The sequence below is a fragment of the Salvelinus sp. IW2-2015 genome, linkage group LG3 (assembly GCF_002910315.2).
Source record: "Salvelinus sp. IW2-2015 linkage group LG3, ASM291031v2, whole genome shotgun sequence".
NCBI lineage: Eukaryota > Metazoa > Chordata > Actinopteri > Salmoniformes > Salmonidae > Salvelinus > Salvelinus sp. IW2-2015.
In genome coordinates, this window is record NC_036840.1 from 24,124,249 (window position 1) to 24,148,682 (window position 24,434).

Below are 24,434 nucleotides of genomic sequence, written 5' to 3' on the forward strand. Positions count from 1 at the left end.
TTATCTTCCCTGGTTCTTTATTGGTAACACTACCTTTTATAAGGGTTTATAAGTAAGGGTCATAGATAGTTAATAACAATGAAAGACGTCCATCATAACCTTATACAACACAGGAAAGTAAGTTACAGATTAAAAACAGTCTTGACAATAGTTTTTTTGAGAGAAAACAAAGTAATGTAGCCTCTTGGGTTCTAATGGGCTACAACAATTGAAATAAGCTCATGCATTTATTAAGTTATATTCTCAAGAATCAATGGGTACATATCGTTATTGTACAAGTCCAAAAATWGATTTATCTACTGCTGATTGCCCCTTTAACAGTAAGATTCATATCGGCCTACATAGGTTTTGTGTGAATAAAATATAGGCCTACTAGCTAGTTTTAATTTATATTAAAATGCGTTTAAGGATAATACGAACTTGGTAAGACCATGTACGCTTTCCGTACCAACATTTTTTTTTACTAACAATTCCAACATGGCTGCGATCAGGAGTGGGGTGACTCCGGGTTGTCTAACAAGATGTTTTTTAAGACAAAGTGGAATATCAAGTGCAGGCAACCCTTCATTTACAGAGAGATGGAACCAGGTTTGACTTGTGCTCTTGAATTCGTGTGTTTGTCTGGCATCAAGCAGTAACAGCGATTCTAAACAGCACGCCAAGCGCATGCCTGTGACTTTGACAATGTCCAGCTAACGTTAGCTAGCAAGTGAATTCAAATTTGTATCAACATCTAGCTACATGCTACACACAGGAATCGGGGAATATGGTTGTTCGCATGTATGCATACAACATTGTTGATAGCTGATCGGGTCACCTGTCTACATACACAATTTGACACGTCCAGACAGTCAATTATGACATGCTAGCTAGTTAGCTGATAGCTAACGTTAGCTTGTTACCGGCTGAAATGGGAACGCTAACGTTAGCTTTCTATGAATGATACAGCCTTGATAACACCTACCAGTGATATGTATACATGTATATGACAAGTAAGCAATAACGTTGTGTATGAGCCTTCATTAGCCCCAAAGTCAATATATTTCTTGAGATTTGTGATATGGTGATCATTCCGTCAGACGATTGAAAAAAAAACACAATACAGCTCTCTTAGCTAGAAATATGTAACGTTACGTCTATTGACTCTGTTGCAATTGCTGCTGCATTGTCAAAGCCAACCTATCCTGCAATAAGTCACACAGTGAAGTGGACCACAAAGTAGCAGTGTATCTTCAACTGAAGGTTGTAACATGCGATTGTTGTTCGTGTACTGTAGCCATTCATGTTATTGTGCCCCCCTTCTAAACAGAGGTTTCTACAGAGATCCCATCTTCACACAGTAATAGAATGCAGGAGTCCTACAACTAGAGCTGTTCTCGGTCGACGTCACAATGGAAGGTTYTTATTGGTCAGCGCGGTGTCCGTCAGGCACAACGGCTCACAGGTGAGTCGGTGTCAATGTACAATACAGTGTTGGCGTTCCTGCCTGACTACATTACAGACGTTGCATTACATCAACCAATGGCTGTGTGCAACGTCATTGACCGCAGTTGGGCATCATATRGCTATATCATATGATGTGGAAAGCTGATAGGTTAAAAACGTATTCAAGCATTGTGAGATCTGGCAYGCGTCTGCAGTGTAGTCAGACAGGAACAACCAAGTCAAGTATTTTAGAACATTACACCAGAGGATGCTCTGGTTATTACACCTTGATAAATTGCCTGGAAAGTTGATACATTTGGTCAAAATCTAAGACACTTCCTCTGGGATAATAGTTTGTCCTGTCCCTTTGGAAARCCTTCCACCTGGTGTGTGAAAGATATGATCACCACCATATAAAATAAAAGCCATGTTATATTTTCAGGTCCCAAGTGAAAGTATTCCTARGGCAACTCCAGTGCTGGAAGCATCCATTGACAGCCCTGTCGTCGTTGACCCCGCCTCTACTATCACACAGCCAATCGCCGAGCAGGTGTTAGAGGCTGCACCAACCGCAGTGGATATTCTGCAGGGGGTGGGAGCAGAGCTGAGCCTATCAGAGCTGGGCCTGGGAAGCGCCACTCCTGTTGGCCTGGTCCAGAACCTACTGGAGTTCATGCATGTGGACATTGGGATGCCGTGGTGGGGAGCCATTGTCGTAGGTGAGGCAGCCTCATCATCAGAACTCTCACTGTGGTTTGCCTCAGCCGGTCTAGCTTATTAAAGTCACCAGACTTCAGTCAGCTATTCACAGAGAGATGTTTGGTCGTAAGAGGCTCTTGCTATCTATTCTGAGTTTTCTTATGTCCATTTCTGTTTCTCTCCTACAAATTCACTAAAACACACACACACACACCCCAGGCACAGTGCTGGCTCGCATCATGGTGTTCCCGGTCATCGTGAAGGGTCAGAGGGAGGCGGCCAAGCTGAACAACGTTATGCCAGAGATGACTAAACTCACCAACAAGATGAACGAGGCCAAACAGAGTGGAAACAAGTTTGACTGTTAGTATTCTCTCTTTCTTTCTTTACTGCTCAACTCATTTCCGTTTCATGACTCATCTGGATCATCCCTCTGCATTTATCCACTATGTAACTCCTCGTTCGTGTCACATTGTAACTCAGTTTTAGTGTGCGATGTCTCCCTCAGTTTCAAGGTAATATGTCTGTGTGTCTCCTAGTTGCTAAGGCGTACTCTGACCTGACCATGTTCCAGAAGAAACATGACGTCAACCCTCTCCGTGGCTTCCTTGTCCCTTTGGTGCAGGTAAATTACAGCGCTCTGTCTCTCTCGCTTGCTCTCTCTCCATCTCTCGCTCTCTCTCTCCGTCTCTCGCTCTCTCTCTCTCCGTCTCTCTCTCTCTCTCTGCTATCTATAGTATCTCCTCCTCAATGTTTTATGCTTTGTCAATGTTTTTACACCTCTGTCACTACCCCCCTCTCTCTATCTCCCTCTCCTCCTTTCCAGACTCCAGTCTTCATCTCCTTCTTCATCGCTCTCAGAAAGATGTCCTACCTCCCTGTCCCCAGTATGCAGACAGGAGGTTGCTTGTGGTTCTTAGACCTCACAGCAGCAGACCCTTTCTACATCCTCCCCATTGCTGTGACTGGAACCATGTTCGCTATACTGGAGGTACGGTAATGGTGTTGCCGCATCTACTAGGAAAGTATCTTCTAGTAGTCAGCTGATGTTTTTAGAGGCCAGCTGTATTGATCCTGAAAAATAAGCTGTCTTGATTTTAATTAATAAAATGGACACTCAAATTGACAATTTTTTTWAAATAATGTTTTATTGAATCATGCAAGAATATGAATAATATTGTCACTGATTACATTGTATTTACATTGGAATAACAGTATTGAGCCTAAATAACACCTACCTGTTGTCTGTTTGCCTGTCTTCTCCTCAGCTGGGGGCAGAGTCTGGTGTGGACAACCCTAACCTGAAAGCCATGAAGACAGTGTTCAGAATCATGCCCTTCGTCATCCTCCCTCTCACCATTAACTTCCCCACGGTCAGTCTCTCGCACGCTCTCTCTACCTCCTCTCCCTCGCACTTTATCTGCTCCAGTTAATAAAGTAGCTTAAAAATAGCATTTTCTGCTGCTTCCCTCACTCGGACAGGGTCTGGATCCGACCAGGTCTTTACAGAACGGGTGTAGTTGTCCTTTGGACCGTTCGGAACGGGTCTCTATATTAATTATATATATACACTGCTCAAAAAAATAAAGGGAACACTTAAACAACACAATGTAACTCCAAGTCAATCACACTTCTGTGAAATCAAACTGTCATTAGGAAGCAACACTGATTGACAATAAATTTCACATGCTGTTGTGCAAATGGAATAGACAACAGGTGGAAATTATAGGCAATTAGCAAGACACCCCAATAAAGGAGTGGTTCTGCAGGTGGTGACCACAGACCACTTCTCAGTTCCTATGCTTCCTGGCTGATGTTTTGGTCACTTTTGAATGCTGGCGGTGCTTTCACTCTAGTGTAGCATGAGACGGAGTCTACAACCCACACAAGTGGCTCAGGTAGTGCAGCTCATCCAGGATGGCACATCAATGCGAGCTGTGGCAAGAAGGTTTGCTGTGTCTGTCAGCGTAGTGTCCAGAGCATGGAGGCGCTACCAGGAGACAGGCCAGTACATCAGGAGACGTGGAGGAGGCCGTAGGAGGGCACAACCCAGCAGCAGGACCGCTACCTCCGCCTTTGTGCAAGGAGGAGCAGGAGGAGCACTGCCAGAAGAGCCCTGCAAAATGACCTCCAGCAGGCCACAAATGTGCATGTGTCTGCTCAAACGGTCAGAAACAGATCCTGAGGGTGGTATGAGGGCCCGACGTCCCACGGTGGGGGTTGTGCTTACAGCCCAACACCGTGCAGGACGTTTGGCATTTGCCAGAGAACACCAAGATTGGAAATTCGCCACTGGCGCCCTGTGCTCTTCACAGTTGAAGCAGGTTCACACTGAGCACATGTGACAGACGTGACAGAGTCTGGAGAACGCCGTGGAGAACATTCTGCTGCCTGCAACATCCTCCAGCATTGACCGGTTTGGCGGTGGGTCAGTCATGGTGTGGGGTGGCATTTTTTTTTTGGGGCCGCACAGCCCTCCATGTGCTCGCCAGAGGTAGCCTGACTGCCATTAGGTACCGAGATGAGATCCCCAGACCCTTGTGAGACCATATGCTGGTGCGGTTGGCCCTGGGTTCCTCCTAATGCAAGACAATGCTAGACCTCATGTGGCTGGAATGTGTCAGCAGTTCCTGCAAGAGGAGGCATTGATGCTATGGACTGGCCTGCCCGTTCCCCAGACCTTGAATCCAATTGAGCACATCTGGGACATCATGTCTCGCTCCATCCACCAACGCCTGTGTTGCACCACAGACTGTCCAGGAGTTGGCGGATGCTTTAGTCCAGGTCTGGAGGAAATCCCTCAGGAGACCATCCGCCACCTCATCAGGAGCATGCCCAGGCGTTGTAGGGAGTCATACAGGCACGTGGAGGCCACACACACTACTGAGCCTCATTTTGACTTGTTTTCTGGACATTACATCAAAGTTGGATCAGCCTGTAGTGTGGTTTTCCACTTTAATTTTGAGTGTGACTCCAAATCCAGACCTCCATGGGTTGATAAATTTGATTTCCATTGATAATTTTTGTGTAATTTTGTTGTCAGCACATTCAACTAGTGTAGAAGAAAAAAGTATTTAATAAGAATATTTCATTCATTCAGATCTAGGATGTGTTATTTTAGTGTTCCCTTTATTTTTTTGAGCAGTGTATATATTTTAGATATACTGGGTCCAGGTGGGAAAGTCCCAGGTCTATTTCGAGGAAAGGGTTCAACATTTTGGACCCGTGAAGACCTGTACGCTCTCTCTCGCTCCCCCCTGTGGCAATATCATAATATTACATCACATCCTCTACTAACAATAACATGTATTTAGTAGCCCTGGATACGCTTGTTCATTTAATTGTTATTCAACCTTGATTTATCCAGGTTAGTCTCGTTGATGTAAAAAAGCAGTAGGGTCAATGTGTCTGTCTGACTGAGCATCATAGAACCTTTTATTTATCCAGGTTAGTCTCGTTGAGGTAAAACCCCAGCAGGTTCGCTGTGTTACAGATCTGTCTATTTGACTGAGCACCTCTGCTTGCTTTTTGTGGTCTAGGCCGGAGGATTACTATGAAAGCACTTTGTGACAACTGCAGATGTAAAAAGGGCTTTATAAATACATTTCATTGATTTGATTGGTTGATTGACATATATATTTCTCTCCTCTCTGCCCCTCCCCCCAGGCGGTGTTTACGTACTGGATGACGTCCAACTGCTTCTCCCTGGCCCAAGTGGCCCTGCTCAAACACCCCCTGGTCAGACAGAAGCTGAGGATCCCAGAGAGGGTCGAACACCCTACCTCCGCCCTGCCCCAGAACGACGGCTTCTTCGAGACCATCAAGAAGGGTGGGTGTGGTGGGGATGTGTCATGGAGTCACCTGTCAGAATATGATTCTCTTTCGTGGTTGGATTTGCTTTTTTCTCTTTCTCTGCCTCTATTTTCCTCTCTCTCTTTCTCCCCCTTCATTTCTTTTCACTCAGACACAGATTCTCCTCTTTCCCCCCTTTTTTTAAACATGGTTATCTGTCCCTCCTATAGGCTGGAAGAATGCTCAGCTTGCCCAGCAGTTGGAGGAGAGGGAGAGGAGGATCAAGAACCACCTGGATATTGCATCAAAAGGTTAGACACCGGTGCCTTTTTACCCCGCCACAACCCCTTTCTTAGATCAACAATTTTTACATTTACTGTATTTTACTTTCCTCCTAAATGGAATGTTTTAACATCCTCTTTGATACATTTAGAAATATGCTTTTGTTTCTCTGTAGTGGATTTTTATTTAGCCTAATATTTTTGCTCTCCAACCAGGTCCATTGAGACAGACCTTTACTCACAACCCTCTACAGCAGTCAACACCATCCATTGCAGCAACAACAGCAACCAAGTCAGCCAAAGCTAAACAAGCCTCCCCGGCAACCGGTGGTAAGAAGAGGCCATGGGAGGAGACTATTGGTTGAAGAAGAGTGACGGACAGTTTGAAGGCCCAATGAATAAGGTGTTCATATTTATTGAGAGAGAAGTGTGTGGAGGGATTGGTTCGACAGGACATGGGCGAGCAGGGTTTGTCATAAATGTATTCTAAATAAAGAGCAAACTTCTGTGTACATTATGACAACCTGAATTCTGATTTGAAAACAGGAAATCGTATAGTTGATTATATCCATTGGAATGACTGCAATGGAATTATTACAACCAGAGTCATAATATATACACACACACAATTGACTGTCCCCGCTGTGCTGTTTTATTTCTGATAGGTTTTGAAAACTAAGAAGGTAAAGCAGATCCAATTTGTTGACACCACAACACAGTTGACTTGGATACACATCCTGAATACTAATCAATAAAAATGTGTTAAATTCGCTGCTCTGTTTTGCTTGTTTACAGCGGGTCATTTCATAGGGATTTGTCGGCGGCGGTCTCGTATTGTTACGTAAAACATGGCAGCTGTTCTAAAACCCTGGCCGATTTCTATACATTGCTCTGGTTACAACTACTGTCTGTATTCTACTCATCCATGGTGGGAATTTAGAAGAAAAAATGTCAAGTCATTTAACATTTCTATCAGTAATTTATTATAAATACAGTGTAAATACAGTTTTACTATCCATCGACTCAACCTTCCCCCCTTGCTTCACAAAGATCTTAAAAGCTTCAGGTGGGACAGACATTTACATAGAACACAAAAAAGTGTCTAGAGCTACCTACATTCTATATTCTACTGTTCTAGTCCTCACTACAGGTGATGCCAAAGACAACCTTTCTTGTCAGCAGTGCTGTTTCAATGATCTACCTACCCACATACAACAAATTAGCCCTCTAATTATATTTCTTTCCTACATGTATTCAGTATCTCGTTATTTTATTAATAACACTTCACAGGTATTAGACTTATACCTCCGTGTTTACAAAGGCAGCCCCATTCTGATATTTTGCCCAATTATCGGCAAAAGAGCTCATCTGATTGGTCAAAAGACCAATTGGGCTGCCTGTGCAGACACAGCCTACATCGAAAGATCATAAATATCAGTATTTGAGTAAAACGTGTAAGGCATAGGAATGGTTTAGTATTGATACTTCAGGAGTGTGTGTTTGTGGAACGTCCTCAGAGGCAGCTGGAGTGTCATCGTCCAATGAACATGAACATATCATGGCGATGATTGGTTGGCCAGAGATTTGGTCCAATGAATGGCTGCCGTTTGAATCAGCCAGCTGAGGGAAATACTGGCCAGGAGGTGTTTTGTGTGTCTTCAGTGTGTTGGTTTTTATCTCGTCACTCCAACTTTTCTATGACATCCAACTCAGTCACAACAGCATAGCACACCTTCTGAATCAACAGACCAAAGTTGGCTAGAGGGAGAGAGAGAGCGAGGATGAGAGACCTACCCATCAAATACATCATCAATGTAGTGACACTAGCAATAGCATGAGAAGTGCATTTTGGTTGAAGAATGTAGATTTAAAAAATTTAGGCATACAAAATAAAATACTTACATAACTCATGTCATACCAAACTAGGGTCGTAAAATTCCAGTAATTTCCCCAAAGTTCCCAGGTTTACCAGAAATCCTGGTTTGGTAGATTCCCCGGGAATTTCCAGAAACCCTGGGAATTTGGGTAAAGTCACCAGATTTTTGCAACCCTATACTAAATTCAAACATTCATCTGATTCTTACCAAAGAACCTGCGGAGCCACATGGGCCTTTTGGTGGCTGGAGTGTAGATACACAGGAAGTAAACGGGGACTCCTGATAGGGCGATGCCAATGCCAATCAGAGAGTTGATAGTGTCACTGTAGATGGGAACCACCACTAGGAACACGGTGCAGAAACAGAAGATGATCGGGAAGAACAGACTGAGCTGATAGAGGGAAAGAGAGAGAGAAAGACAGAGAGAGGGAAGAAGAGTTATGTCACAACTATCAAACAGGGTCTGATATTGACGGCAAACAGTGAAAGAGAGTCAAAACTGTATTGTGAATTACAGTACAAACACTTCAGACGTTACAACACCAATGGAAGTTTGCATGTCAATGTGTCTATAGGCTGCAGTGGTTTGTGTTGAGTCTATTGGTGTTAAAAAGTGAATGTGGGGACGATTGTGTTACCTTGAGGGGTCGGACTCTGTCTGGCTGTTTCCAGCGCAGGTACAGCTGTCCCAGGATAGACAGGCCCACAAAGAACCAGTAGCTGAAGCTGTAGTAGTTGATCAGTTTAAAGATGTCCTCCACACACAGATAGACCAGAGCCATGGCACCCTATAGTATAGAGCAACAGCACTACGTCAATATACTGTACATACAGACTCTATATTTCATAGACACTGTAGAAAGAGGGAGAGCTGAACACTACGGGACAGACAGACAAACAGTACGCTGAGAAGGCAGACAGACGCAACGCTGAGGCAGACAGAACAACGGGTTAAAATAAAGGACTGCTGAGACAGGTAGGCAGATTTCTGGGACAGACGGAACCCGGAGGCAGACAAAACAATGGGTCCGCATTTTAGGTAGACGCAGAAACAAGAGCGTTGACACAGAACTCGGACAAATACAAAACTGAACAATGAAAACAACCCATAAGACAATGGAAATGCACAGTTTTCAACACAGACAGTCAGACAGACGCACACACCCCCACCCACACACAAAAACACACAGAGACTGGTTTTGCGGGATGACTGACGTTGAAGAGCAGTGCGGGGATGGGAGTGTAGCGGGTGACGTGGATCATGCAGAGGTAGTCTGGGAGATGGCCCTCCCTGGAGCCCACGAAGAACAGCCTGAAGGGAACACACACACACCTGTCACACCCACCTCACTGCACCAAGTAAACACACAGGGTTATCGCGTGTTGGTCAAATAAGGAGGAGAGGATCAGTGATAACAGTAACGATGACGAAGAGGAGGACGATGATGTGATAATGATAGTTAAGACGCGTATCCGTCATGGCATTCTAATTCACCTGGAGGCAGCCAGGATAGAAGCGTTGAGTCCTCCAAAGCAGGAGAAAGCCACCGCTAGAGGGATGGTCCAGTTCATCACGCCAAACACCTGGTCTGCAAACGTCTGGGGGAATAAAAACAGAACCAATTCAAAACACTTACAGTACATCCTATGACAAAGTCATGTTGGGCTGATTCAATGGGATGATACTGCAGATAGAATTGTATACATCTGACGTACTGTATAGAACCGACTTTATGCTGTGTCATGTACAGGGAATCCTATTTCGATCCGAAGTGAACTTACCACAGCCACAGCGTCACTGTCCAGGATGGCGGGAATGGGCAGCACAGTGTAGTAGGCAACATTGGTCAGGATGTAGATCACCGTGACGATGGGCATGGAGATGGCGATGGCCAGGGGCAGGTTCCTGTAGATCACACAAACAAAACACCAGGGGGAGACAGAGACACTTAGATTCAGAAAACAACACAGCAAGTAGGAAAACATTTAAGTGGCTCGGATACATCCAGGGTTCTCCATGAGTGAACGGGTCAAGAGTTGAGTTGGAGGCGCAGGGGGAGGAGCAGAGGGAGGAGGCGGGGTGTGCTTGTCACATAATCTGCCTGAGAACTCCTGGAAGTAGCTTGTGATCCAGTCATGTCAGTCTTGCTCCATTTCATCAGCGTTTAAGTGTGTGAATCAGAGCCAAGGGGATCAGATAAATCCTTCCCTCAGGAGGAGGAGCCCCTCGCCTTCCCCTGCATAAAACATGACCACCCATTCAGTCAGTATGTTATCCCTTTCCATACCTCCCATCCTGGCCTCATCAATCACTACTACTTGACATTCTCTACCAATCACAACCACTCCATATATATTCCTACATACTCCTACCCCTCTCCTTATTACACTTGCATCCTCTCATGTCTTCCCTTCATTCTACACCTATGCCCTCTCATCCTTTTACTTAGTGGTGTAAAGTACTTAAGTAAAAATACTTTAAAGTACTCCTTAAGTATTTGGGGGGTTGATCTGCACTTTACTTTACTATACATATTTTATGACAACTTTGTCTTCACTACATTCCTAAAGAAAATAATGTACTTTTTACTCCATACATTTTCCCTGACAGCCAAAAGTATTAAATCAAATCAAACTTTATTTGTCACATGCGCCGTCTACAAGTGTAGACCTTACTGTGAAATGCTTACTTACAAGCCCATAACCAACAGTGCAGTTCAATAAGAGTTAAGAAAATATTGACCAAATAAACTAAAGTAAAAAATAATAAAAAGTAACACAATAACGAGGCTATATATACAGGGGGTAATTTTAAGGGCTTTCCTCTGACACCACCTATTATATAGGTACTGGATTGCAGGAAGCTTGGCCCCAGTGATGCACTGGGCCATATGCACTACCCTCTGTAGTGCCTTACGGTCAGATGCCGAGCAATTGCCATACAGGCAGTGATGCAACCGGTCAGGATGCTCTCGATGGTGCAGCTGTAGAACTTTTTGAGGATCTGAGGACCCATGCCAAATCTTTTCAGTCTCCTGTGGGGGAAAAGGTGTTGGCGTGCCCTCTTCACGACTGTCTTGGTGTGTTTGGACCATGATAGATTATTGTTGATGTGGACACCAAGGAACTTGGAAAACTCTCGACCCGCTCCACTACAGCCCCGTTGATGTTAATGGGGACCCGTTCAGCCCGCCTTTTCCTGTAGTCCACGATCAGCTTCTTTGTCTTGCTCACATTGAGAGAGAGGTTGTTGTCCTGGCACCACACTGCCAGTTCTCTGACCTCCTCCCTATAGGCTGTCTCATCGTTGTGGGTGATCAGGCCTATCGCTGTTGTGTCGTCAGCAAACTTAATGATGGTGTTGGAGTCGTGCTTGGCCACGCAGTCATGGGTGAACAGGGAGTACAGGAGAGGACTAAGTACAAATCCCTGAGGGGCCCCAGGGTTGAGGATCAGCGTGGCAGATGTGTTGTTGCCTACCCTTACCACCTGGGGGCGGCCTGTCAGGAAGTCCAGGATCCAGTTGCAGAGGGAGGTGTTTAGTTCCAAGGTCCTTAGCTTAGTGATGACCTTCGTGGGCACTATGGTGTTGAACGCTGAACTGTAGTCAATGAACAGCATTCCCACATAGGTGTTCCTTTTGTCCAGGTGGGAAAGGGCAGTGTGGAGTGCGATTGAGATTGCGTCATCTGTGGATCTGTTGGGGCGGTATGCGAATTGGATGCGAATAGGGTATCCGGGAGAATGCTGTTGATGCCTAAAAGCATAAAAGGCATTTAGCTCGTCTGGTAGGCTCACTGGGAAGCTCGCGTCTGGGTTTCCCTGTGTAGTCCATAATAGTTTTCAAGCCGTGCCACAGACGAGCGCCAGAGCCGGTGTAGTAGTTACATTTTCAAAGCTTAAAAAGGTCAGGAAAATGGTCCAATTCACGCACTTATCAAGAGTACATCCCTGGTCATCCCTACTGCCTCTGATCTTTGTAAATCATGTCTGCGTGTTGTAGTGTGCCCCTGGCTACCCATACATTAAAATAACAAGGAATTTGTGCCTTCTGGTTWGCTTAATATAAGCAATTTGAAATGATTTTTGATACTTAAGTATATTTTTTCAATAACATTTACTTTGATACTTAAGTATATTTAAAACCAAATACTTTTAGACTTTTACTCAAGTAGTATTTTACTGGGTGACTTTCACTTGAGTCATTTTCTATTAAGGTATCTTTACTCAGTTGTCTACTTTTTCCACCACTGCCTTTACTCCCTCCATATCTCTAAGCCTCCATTCACTATACTCTCATTGCTACCCATCCTCTACTCCTTCACTACTCCTGATTCCTTACAGAGGGTTAACCCTTTGCCCACTGGTACCTTTATCCTGCCCTCCCTCTCTCCCCCCTAACCTCTCTGGGTTCTTGATCTCCTCAGTGACGAAGTTCAGTGTGTCCCATCCGGAGTAAGAGAACAGAGCCGAGTAAAGGGCCAGAGCTATGTTTCCTGGATCCGTCGACGAGCCCTCAAACATGCCCTCAAAGTTCTGTGTCTGACCTGAGGAACACACACACACACACACGCATTATAACACGTACATAAATAAATACATTCACTGGTGCAAATGAATGCATGTCAATATAAGATAGAAATATGTACGGTATGTCAAATAAATGTATGTGAAGGAACATGTCCGAGTGTTCACAGTGTGCATATCTGCCTGTGAATGTACCGTACAGTGGATGGATGGGTGAATATTTGTACGACATTAGTTATTTGTATTGAGCGCGAGACATCCTGGCATCGGTACCTTGGCTTATCTTGAACAGGCCGGTGATGATGACAGCGATGAGGGCGATGACCTTAGCATAAGTGAAGAAGTCCTGGACACGCGTCCCCCACTTCACATAGGCACAGTTCACAAAGGTCAGCAAACCTGTGGGAGAAACACAGACATTAAGATCTACATGCTACTGCGGAGTGAGAAAGAGAGACAGAGCGCACGCACACACACACACACACGCGCACACTGCATTGTGTGGCTGAGCTGCATGGGTCTGAGGTGCCTACTATAGCAACACCATTATGCCTCAGTGTAGGCTTATCGATCTACATAACGGGGTCCCTGAGAGTCAGAATTCCTTGTGGATGAGCAAGTCTGGACTCAGATTGGCCCCTCCGCTGACATGTATGTGTGTGCGTGTTCTAGTTTTAGAGTCTGCATAGCTTGAGGAAATGAGGCTGCTGACTGCAGCAGTCCAGCCAGTTGTTTTCCACAGAAGGAAAGAGCAGAGAGCAGACAGATAAAGTGCAATCCTTGAAATTATTTAAAGACCTCGACAAAACATCAGTCAAAGTACTAACATACTGACACACTGACTGACTGTCTAGCTTCCTGGCTGACTGACTGACAAATACACACTGACTGACTGTCTAGCTTCCTGGCTGACTGACTGAAAAATACACACTGACTGCCTGACTGGCTAGCTACTGACAAATACACACTGACTGCCTGACTGGCTAGCTAACTGACAAATACACACTGACTGCCTGACTGGCTAGCTTACTGACAAATACAGACTGACTGCCTGACTGACTAGCTTACTGACAAATACAGACTGGCTGCCTGACTGACAAACTGACTGGCTTACTGACAGATACAGACTGGCTGACTGACTGTCCAATCGACTTACTGACAGATACAGACAGTTGCTAACTGTGTCCTTGTAGTACCCTGCTCCCCCAGTTAAGAAAACATGTTTTCCAGTTAACCTTATCTCTCTCTCTCTCTCTCTGTCCTTATCAGTGTTTGTTCCTTCAAGATAATAAAGTTACATGGAGATAGATTCATAGGATGGTCCAGTCTGAATCATTACTGTTCTCCCTTTCACTGAGATTGAATACSTATTCAATGTATCCCTCATTTCAAAATGGTGACATCCCAAACGTCACCCTATTCCCTATGTAGTAAACTACTTTTGATCAGTGCCGTTTTAGACACACCCTATATATCTCACACATTATGTCATGTACCATACAGTGTTTGCCTAAACGATTAACACTCAAGTTCATATCACAACTCAGCAAAAAAAGAAACGTCCTCTCACTTTCAACTGCGTTTATTTTCAGCAAACTTAACATGTGTTAATATTTGTATGAACATAAGATTCAACAACTGAGACATAAACTGAACAAGTTCCACAGACATGTGACTAACAGAAATGGAATAATGTGTCCCTGAACAAAGAGGGGGGTCAAAATCAAAAGTAACAGTCAGTATCTGGTGTGGCCACCAGCTGCATTAAGTACTGCAGTGCATCTCCTCATCATGGACTGCACCAGATTTGCCAGTCTTTGCTGTGAGATGTTACCCCACTCTTCCACCAAGGCACCTGCAAGTTCCCGGGAAATTTTTGGGGGGGGGGGGGATGGCCCTGGCCCCTCACCCTCCGATCCCAGACGTGCTCAATGGGATTGAGATCCGGGCTCTTCGCTGGCCATGGCAGAACACTGACATTCCTGTCTTGCAGGAAATCACGCACAGAACGAGCAGTGTGGCTGGTGGCATTGTCATGCTGGAGGGTCATGTCAGGATAAGCCTGCAGGAAGGGTAACACATGAGGGAGGAGGATGTCTTCCCTGTAACGAACAGTGTTGAAATTGCCTGCAATGACAACAAGCTCAGTCCGATGATGCTGTGACACACCGCCCCAGACCATGACGGACCCTCCACCTCCAAATCGTCCCGCTCCAGAGTACAGGCCTTGGTGTAACGCTCATTCCTTCGACAATGAACGCGAATCCGACCATCACCCTTGGTGAGACAAAACTCGTCAGTGAAGACCACTTTTTGCCAGACCTGTCTGGTCCAGCGACAGTGGATTTGTGCCCATAGGCGACGTTGTTGCCGGTGATGTCTGGTGAGGACCTGCCTTACGACAGGCCTACAAGCCCTCAGTCCAGCCTCTCTCAGCCTATTGTGGACAGTCTGAGCCCTGATGGAGGGATTGAGCYTTCCTGGTGTAACTCGGGCAGTTCTTGTTGCCATCCTGTACCTGTCCCGCAGGTGTGATGTTCGGATGTACCGATCCTGTGCAGGTGTTGTTATGTCTCTATAAGCTGTCTCTATAAGCTTGGCACATCTAGCCACTGGGATGTTTGCCCATTCTTCAAGGCAAAACTGCTTCAGCTCCTTCAATTTGGATGGGTTTTGATGGTGTACAGCAATCTTTAAGTCATACCACAGATTCTCAATTGGATTAAGGTCTGGGCTTTGACTAGGTCATTCCAAGACATTGAAATGTTTCCCCTTTAAACCACTTGAGTGTTGCTTTAGCAGTATGCTTAGGGTCATTGTCCTGCTGGAAGGTGAACCTCCYTCCCAGTCTCAAATCTCTGGAAGACTGAAACAGGTTTCCCTCAAGAAGTTCCCCGTATTTAGCGCCATCCATCATTCCTTCAATTCTGACCAGTTTCCCAGTCTCTGCCGATGAAAAACATCCCCACAGCATGATGCTGCCACCACCATGCTTCACTGTGGGGATGATGTTCTCGGGGTGATGAGAGGTGTTGGGTTTGCGCCAGACATAGTGTTTTCCTTGATGGCCAATTAGCTCTGACCAGAGTACCTTCTTCCATGTTTGGGGAGTCTCCCACATGCCTTTTGGAGAACACCAAACGTGTTRGCTTATTTTTTTCTTTGAGCAATGGCTTTTTTCTGGCCACTCTTCCGTAAAGCCCAGCTCTGTGGAGTGTACGGCTTAAAGTGGTCCTATGGACAGATACTCCAATCTCCGCTGTGGAGCTTTGCAGTTCCTTCAGGGTTATCTTTGGTCTCTTTTTTGCTTCTCTGATTAATATCCTCCTTGCCTGGTCTGTGAGTTTTGGTTTGGCAGCCCTCTCGTTGTTGTGGTGCCATATTTGTGGTGCCAGGTTTGTTGTGGTGCCATATTATTTCKATTTTTTAATAATGTATTTAATGGTGCTCCGTGGGATGTTCAATGTTTCTGATATTTTTTTTAGAACCCAACCCTGATCTGTTCTTCACAACTTTGTCTCTGACCTGTTTGGAGAGCTCCTTGGTCTTCATAGTGCCGCTTGCTTGGTGGTGCCCCTTGCTTAGCAGAGTTGCAGACTCTGGGGCCCTTTCAGAACAGGTGTATATATACTGAGATCATGTGAAAGATCATGTGACACTTAAATAAAGTCCACCTGTGTGCAATCTAACTAATTATATGACTTCTGAAGGTAATTGGTGGCACCAGATCTTATTTAGGGGCTTCATAGGAAGGGGGGTGAATACATATGCACCAACCACTTTTCAGTTATAAATATTTTTTAAACAAGTAATTTATTTCATTTCACTTCACCAATTTGAACTATTTTGTGTATGTCCATTACATGAAATCCAAATAAAAATCTATTTAAATTACAGGTTGTAATGCAACAAAATAAGTATAATAGTTTTGCAAGGCACTGTATATACAAAAGTATGTGGACACCCCTTAAAATTAATGGATTTGGCTATTTCAGCAACACCTGTTGCTGACAGGTGTATAAAATCGAGCACACAGATATGCAATCTCCATAGACAAACATCGGCAGTAGAATGGCCTTACTGAAGAGCTCAGTGACTTTCAATGTGGCACCGTCATAGGATGCCACCTTTCCAACAAGTCACTTCGGCAAATGTCTGCTCTGCTAGAGCTGCCCCATGCAACTGTAAGTGCTGTTATTGGGAAGCGAAGTGGTAGGCCACAGATGTTCACAGAACGGGACGACGAGTGCTGAAAAAMAATCGTCTGTCCTCGGTTGCAACACTCACTACRGAGTTCCAAACTGCCTCTGGAAGCAACGTCAGCACAATAAATGTTCGTCGGGAGCTTCATGAAATGSGTTTCCATGGCCGAGCAGCCGCACACAAGCCTAAGATCACCATGCGCAATGCTAAGAGTTGGCTGGAGTGGTGTAAAGCTTGCTGCCATTGGACTCTGGAGCAGTGGAAACGCGTTCTCTGGAATGACGAATCACGCTTTATTATGTGGCAGTCCGACGGACGAATCTGGATTTGACGGATGACAGGAGAACGCTACCTGCCCCAATGCATAGTGCCAACTGTAAAGTTTGGTGGAGGAGGAATAACGGTCTGGGGCTGTTTTTCATGGTTCGGGCTAGGCCCCTTAGTTCCAGTGAAGGGAAATCTTAATGATACAGCAGACAATGACATTGTAGATGATCCTGTGCATCCAACTTTGTGGCAACAGTTTGGGGAAGGCCCTTTCCTGTTTCAGCATGACAATGCCCCCGTGCACAAAACGAGTTCCATACAGAAATGGTTTGTCGAGATCGGTGTGGATGAACTTGACTGGCCTGCACAGAGCCCTATTATGCAGACTGCGAGCCAGGACTAACAACATCAGTGCCCGACCTCACTAATGCTCGTGGSTGAATGGAAGCAAGTCCCTGCTGCAATCTTCCAACATCAAGTGGACAGCCTTCCACGAAGAGTGGAGGCTGTTATAGCAGCAAAGGGGGGGACCAACTCCATATTAATGCCCATGATTTTGGAATGAGATGTTTGACAAGCAGGTGTCCACATTTTGGTCATGTAGTGTATTTCAGTCTTCTGTGATGTATATAAAGTGTAATATTGGGACGCAAACTCTATATCTGACATGGTACAGGTGTCTTCTTTAAGTCCATAACCATGTATGTGAGGTGTATACTTTTGTTTCAAAGTAGATTTGTTTTAGACAACCAAGAAGCACTGTATGTGACCCTGATTTAGCCCACTGCAGTAAAAGATCAAACATAACATATCACACCACCCAGACCGGTCCAGACAGAGACAGTGAGTGATCTGGACTAATAGATGACAGAGATGTCCAAGGCGTGGTTGTATTGACAGTGAAAGGCTAGAAGGGTGGGAGGGTGTAGATCAGGTTGGTCCTGTTGGATAGTCTAGATCTGGACCAGATGTGAGGGGAGATCAAAATAAGGGGAAGATTGACATCTGCCATGGTTCGCGCAGTCCTGTGGTGTACGGAGTACTCCTAACCACTGATACAGGATCAGGTATTTTTCAATCAGCCTGATGGTTAAGGTTGGGGTTGACAGTAGGGTAATCTGATCCTAGATCTGTGGTAATAGCTCATTTCTACCTGGGGGTGTTTCTGGTCTTTTCATAGGCTGTTGAAGTCCCCTAACGCCTGTAACCACTGATACAGGATCAGGTATTTTCCCATCCCATCCACTTGATGGTTAAGGTAAGGATGGGGTGCAGAGAAATCTGATCCTAGAACTGCGGTTATGGTTCACTTCTTTGCCATGCTTCAAGACTGGAGTCAGTCTTGAAGTAGAAAGGACTTTTACCTTTTTAACTAGCAGCTATCAGCACATTCACAGTCCTCAAAGCATTGTTAATCTAAGTGTGTGTGTTGTAATTAGAGGATTGAGTGTTAATTATTACTTTAGTGATTTTTTTAAACTTGAAGGAGAAGGCTTATCCCTTTTAGTAAATATTGTAACAGAGTTCCACCTGGTTGCCGTAGTAGTGGTATTCCGTATCTGACCCAGGGTTCCATCTTGTTGTTAATGTTTTGTTTGTTATTTTTATAGATATTTTTTATTTAACCTTTATTTAACTAGGCATGTCCATTAAGAACAAATTCTTATTTACAATGACAGCCCCTATTAATCTGTCCCAGTAGTCTGTCTTATACCTACTAATGTCCGTCAAACTCACAAGAATAATATGACTGTGTGGTCCAGTTAATCTGCTAGAACAATATCCATGTCTCAACATTACCTTACTAATCTCTATTCGTCTTGTCTCCCTTGGTTTATAAATGATCAATTTACAGTACACTATTGTCATGAGTCACGGGCTATGCTTGCAGTTTTATCTTGGTCAGGTCATGTGATAAGACAAGTCACACAGACATTTTCACATAGTTGAGTGGATTCTCCTTTCCCCTATCTTCGGTCTTTTAGACAGGAAGCACGCGTTGTAGTCTGTTGTCTCTGTCCGCCCTTCGCTGTTCCTCTCTCAACCTCTCTAGTGTTCCCTTCGGTTGCTGAGGTGCTGACGTGGGTATGCCGTGATTTACTTTCTGTTCCCCTTTTCCACAAAGAGAAGCGCATGAACCCATATGTCCACGTTTAGCACAAACGGGACTGTGAACGCACACACAGTCAGTATGCAAAGTCCTTGCCCATACTATGGTTGGGGCCCCGAGTTTTTCTTGATCAGTTCCAGTGGTTAGGAAAAACCCAGGGCCCAAGCTATAGTAGAGACAGTGGAACAGTACTGCACCAACACACCAACAAGAACCCCCCCCCCCCCCCCCCATACACAATGACTATAACATACTCACATATACAGGCCGCTGCCAGCATGCGGTTAGCCAGATAGGGGGCGATGCAGGTGGGGAAGACGGGCTGCACCATGTAGTTAGAGAAGGTGATGGCTATAACTGCCTGGCTGGTGGGCTCTATGATCAACAGGGAAGTCCACAGCCTGATGAAGGCCAGGAACCCTCCGAAGGCCTCCAGGATGTAAGCATAACTGGCCCCTGACTTGGTGATGGTGGTCCCCAGCTCGGCATAACACAAGGCCCCGAACACAGAGAAGATACCGCCGATGGTCCACACTACCAGCGACAGCCCATAGGAGGCGCTGTAGATTAAGACGCCTTTAGGCGAGACGAAGATGCCCGAGCCGATCATGTTGCCCACGATGAGACACACGCCGTTCAGGAGAGAGATCTCCTTCTTCAGCTTCATGGAATCGTTGTCGCCCCCCGAGTCGCCCGACTTGAGCGAGGGCGACCTGCCGTTGGTGGCGTGTGCTTGCGTGGGGGCGGGGCTGTAGGACGCCATTGTGGTGGAGTGGAGGTTGGAGATGGGATGTGGGGAAGTGAGCAACAGTGATTGGACCAGGTGGCCGTCAATCAGTCAGTTGGCGGAGAGGATTGGTTATAAGAGCTTAGGTAAAGTTGTTTTCCAGCTATGAGGGTCCCTCTGACATCTGTGGAAAAAAGAGACATACAAGAGAGTGTTTGGGTGTTGCCGTGGAAACCAAGCTGTCATCAAATGGAACCTTCAGTTCTTTTTCTTTTTTTTGTACATAAATGTTTGTTTGTATGATACCTTGGTAACTAACTGAATACAATTCACAAATACAAATGTTAACAGACACACACACACGCTGTTGGTTATCGGATAGGGTTTCACAGATGGCAATTTGAGAGCCATTAGGGGTTTTAGTAAATGACCTTTTAAGCTTAAGTGTATTGACAGAGTGAGAGAGAGAGAGGCACACAGGCCTGACAACACTATAACGTTCATTACCGGCCGTCACTGACTGCCGATGTGATATTTTTAGCCTTAACTGTAACTATTCTACAGTGACATACACCAAGCTTTGTTAGGAGTCAACAGCATGCTGAACCGAAGCATCATGTTTTGCAAAGTTCATTACCTTCAGCAGCCTGCATGGAGCTTGAATGACTAGACACATGCTGTGTTAATGCATCTTAGCGCATCAGCTGCAGTATATCACACATGCTCAGTCACGACAGACAGCACATGAACAAAACAACACATCACACTGCTCTGTGTGAGAGAGGGGACAGGGCCGGGCAGGGGTCCTGGGCTAGCTACAGTTTTATCACATACACATACTGCTCTGTGTGAGAGAGAGGACAGGGCAAGGGCCACCAGCTACTTAATGGCTATTTCTGGTACAAGATAAGTTGTTTTGGGGATGCCTGAAGGGTAGGGGAGGGAGTTGATTGAAAAACATATGAACAGACCACGGAACTGTGTCGTAGTGAACAATAATGCTGATTGGACTGGATGAGCAGTACTTGGCCTGTAGAGCATGACAGGGGATGATAAAACACAGAATAAGACCAAAACACAATTAAGCCAGAAGCAAACCTTAACAGGAGACTGGTAGAGACAAAGAGAGCAATGAAGTAGATAGACATATTGACCAATTGATAGAAAAAGAACACATACTATCAGAAGAGAAAAAGTTATTGGAGAAAACAAGTGGGAGTGAATGAGTGCGTGAGAGAGAGAGAGAGAGAATCAGAGTCATAATCTATAGATCTGTGTGGCTCTGGAGAAAAACAATTACAATACAAAACAACAGGTCAATGATAGGCAGTCATATCATACCCCAGGGACAGAGCATCGTCCTCCTGACACAGGAAGTAAAAACGGGTCTGATCACATGAATCAATCTTACACCATAAAAACGCCCGGAAAAGAGAGCTCGAATGAATACAGTAGGCTACACAGTCCGTGGTGGGGTTGAGACGGGGTGGGGGAGAAGGGGAGAGATGGTGCAGATAGATAGACAGCCCTGGCATGTGAGTTCAGTTCAAAAGAAAGAGTGATTGCGAGGGAGGACAGTAGATAGCCTCGTCTCGGCACGTGATTACAAAGGGCAGGGCAGAAGGGCAGGAGACGTTCACAAGTAGAGGCTCTGGAAGTGAGGTGCAAGGTCCAAGCAGGCACTGATAAGTAGTCTACTCAAAGAGATACCACTCAAGGTTGCTGTGTCCTACCTGAAATATATGCTCTCGCTCTCTCTCTGATCTCTATTCTTCTCTCTCGCTCACTCTCTCAAAACTAAAAATAAACTATTCAGTATGACAAGTTGGCAGAAATCATTTGGCCAACTCAGAGCTTATTCATTGCAGAGCTGTCAAAGCTGCAGAGTTGACAGAGCGCATTTTATTGATGAGCATTAGCTACATAGGAATGCCTTTAGAAGTTCATATGTAATGTAATGATAGCTCCTGGGGGGAAAAAAACACATGTTGAACAGATAGTAAAATGTACAATTACAGCCAAACTACATTCTCTGTGTTTGAAATACATAATATAAATGTAAAACCCTGCATTGCTACTGTAGGTTAGTTAGGTTACATGCCAATTAATTCAGAGGTTTTACCTTTTCCAGGTGGCTATAGTTGAACTTGGCTTCCTTTCCTTGGGTGTCCTCTTGCTCTTCTTCTCGAAAGCCTATGTGGCAGCTTTTTATACCACGTTCATTTCATCCCTCATTGTTTTACTCACTATTGTAACAAAGTGATCAAACTATCTCTGTGCGCTCTCAACTGATGCCCTTCCCCATCTGTCCGTCACGCCGCGTCCTCTGCTCTGACTCGTTCGCTTCAGCCACCCTGCTCGCCCTCCTACCGGAGTCTGAAGGTACACAATTAATCAGCTGATGAACTTCTGTTTTCTGTCCCAGATGCTACCAAGGAGACGGGGAAAAGAAGAGGAGGGAGATGGAGGAGGGATTGAGTTTATAATGCCACTGTGCTCTGATAATGGGTTTCACTGCTAAATTAATTGTTTCCCATCAAATTGATGAATAATGCAGTAACAGGCCTGATCATGTTTACTCGGCTATTCAAAAGTGTACCCGGTGTGAACTGGCTGGTTTAGCGGTGCGCGCTAGTAGCATTTTAGAGGGACCCTGGTTGAAGCCCAGGTTGGGAGCGAGGAAAGGAACGGAAGCAATATTGTAACACAAGTTGACGCATACTTTCTGCTGTGGCAATTAAAGTCAACGTGACCCTTTAATTCTTGTTTTAGCCTACCTGTTGAATGGTGATGCTTGTTTTAGTTTTGGGCTATTATGTTAGGCAATGCTGTTGTTGTTGATGTTTCTTTGCTCGTCATCGTCAATAATCTGACACAGTAGGAAGCAGCGTGGGAATCAAATGAATGATGAATCACTCTAAGAAATGATTCAAGTATGATTCAAAGGATGTTGAGGACTCGAAGCCACTTGGAATTTTTCATCACTATCCTAATTTATTGTATGTGCCATGTGATCATATTTGAAACCACTGTATTATTGTTGAATCAAATAGTTAACAATCTTGATTTAACGACGAAGACACGTGAGGAGCTATCTGCATTGAATCATTGGAATTGATAAGGGAGCTCAAAATTGGTTACACAGCTCCGTCTTCTGGTCATAATTTGCTACACACCTCCAATTCCTCAATGTTGGCAAATGAACGGTTTGAATCATTTTGTTGTTCCACTTACTGAAATTTGACTTCTGCTTTTAACCCAACCCCTCTGAAAGACACACCTACATACACCTACAGGTTTGGCGCCCGACGATCTATTGTTGTGGGGGGTTGCGTGCCTTGCTCAAGGGCACACCGGCAGGTAATGGTATCTCCGATTTGACACCAGCAACACTCCAGTTGCCAGCTCACTTCCTGACAGATTTTTCCCGTCAGACCTGGGATTCAAACTGGCAATCTTCCAGTTGCTAGCTTGCCTCTAAAACATCATTAGGCTTATTGTCTAAAACATCATTAGGCTTATTGTGGTATCTCTGCTTTTGTGTTGAGTCAGTGTTCATGATTGGCAGAACTTTGAACTTTGTTCTGGATGTAGTTAGATATTTAAACAATTAACATTAGTTTTGGAACATGATTTTGAAACTTCATCTGAAGTGATTCATGATCATTGACAGTGGTGTAAAGTACATAAGTAAAAATACTTTAAAGCACTACTTATGTAGTTAATTTGGGTATCTGTACTTTACTATTTATATTTTTGACTACTTTTACTTTTACTTCACTACATTCCTAAAGAAAATAATGTACTTTTTACTCCATACATTTTCCTTGACACCCAAAAGTACTTGTTACATTTTGAATGCTTAGCAGGACAGGGAAATGGTCCAATTCACGCACTTATCAAGATAACATGTGGTCATCCCTACTGCCTCTGACCTGGCGGACTCACTAAACACAAATGCATCATTTGTAAAGCATTGGAGTGTGCCCCTGACTATCCGTACATTTTCAAAACAAGAAAATGGTGCTGTCTGCTTTGCTTAATATAAGGAATTTGAAATGATTTGTACTTTTAGTTTTGATACTTAAATATATTTGAGCAATTACATGTACTTTTACTACTTAAGTATATTTAGAACCAAGTACTTTTAGACTTTTACTCAAGTAGTATTTTACTGGGTGACTTTTACTTGAGTAACTTTCTATTAAGGTATCTATACTTTTACTCAAGTATGAAAATTGGGTACTTTTTCCACCACTGCTCATTGATGATAAATCGATTAAAAGCAGACATTAGCTGTCCATTAACATTAATAAAGCATTCTCAACTGATCAATATCTATAGGTAGCCTATGTCATCAAAAGTTTGTTGATCAAGTACCCCCTCCACACTTGTGTGACAACTCCACACGTTTCCTCTCAAACCCAACCACCATCCCTGCATCACTTTCGAACTCCGCTTGTTTGATTGAGACATGTCTCTGTCTCATTCCCAACGCATGTGGACAAACTTCTCACACATGGCTT

At 44.6% G+C, this 24,434-nt stretch overlaps 2 protein-coding genes across 3 annotated transcripts; one reads left to right on the forward strand and one right to left on the reverse strand.

Annotated features, from left to right (window-relative positions):
* Positions 1–447: 447 nt before the first annotated feature.
* Positions 448–7,956, forward strand: oxa1l (OXA1L mitochondrial inner membrane protein). Its single transcript, XM_023972544.2, has 10 exons — positions 448–588; positions 1,310–1,444; positions 1,868–2,144; positions 2,344–2,487; positions 2,664–2,749; positions 2,951–3,115; positions 3,393–3,497; positions 5,791–5,953; positions 6,147–6,227; positions 6,414–7,956. Exons 1-10 carry the CDS (start codon positions 478–480, stop codon positions 6,560–6,562), a joined length of 1,416 nt encoding a protein of 471 aa, XP_023828312.1. The 5' UTR covers positions 448–477; the 3' UTR covers positions 6,563–7,956.
* slc7a7 (solute carrier family 7 member 7) lies at positions 7,157–22,782 on the reverse strand. Of its 2 annotated transcripts, XM_023972523.2 has the most exons (11): positions 22,686–22,782; positions 22,031–22,336; positions 19,440–20,092; positions 12,875–13,000; positions 12,477–12,621; positions 9,857–9,980; positions 9,570–9,673; positions 9,290–9,386; positions 8,713–8,862; positions 8,282–8,465; positions 7,157–7,955 (listed from the first exon to the last, which is right to left on the reverse strand). In XM_023972523.2, the coding sequence occupies exons 3-11, from the start codon at positions 19,942–19,944 to the stop codon at positions 7,879–7,881; spliced, it is 1,512 nt and encodes a 503-aa protein (XP_023828291.1). In that variant the 5' UTR covers positions 19,945–20,092; positions 22,031–22,336; positions 22,686–22,782; the 3' UTR covers positions 7,157–7,878. The 2 variants fall into 2 exon arrangements, with proteins under 2 accessions (XP_023828291.1, XP_023828298.1); XM_023972530.3 differs by lacking the exons at positions 22,031–22,336; positions 22,686–22,782 and adding an exon at positions 21,250–21,459.
* Between the last annotated feature and the right edge of the window lie 1,652 nt (positions 22,783–24,434).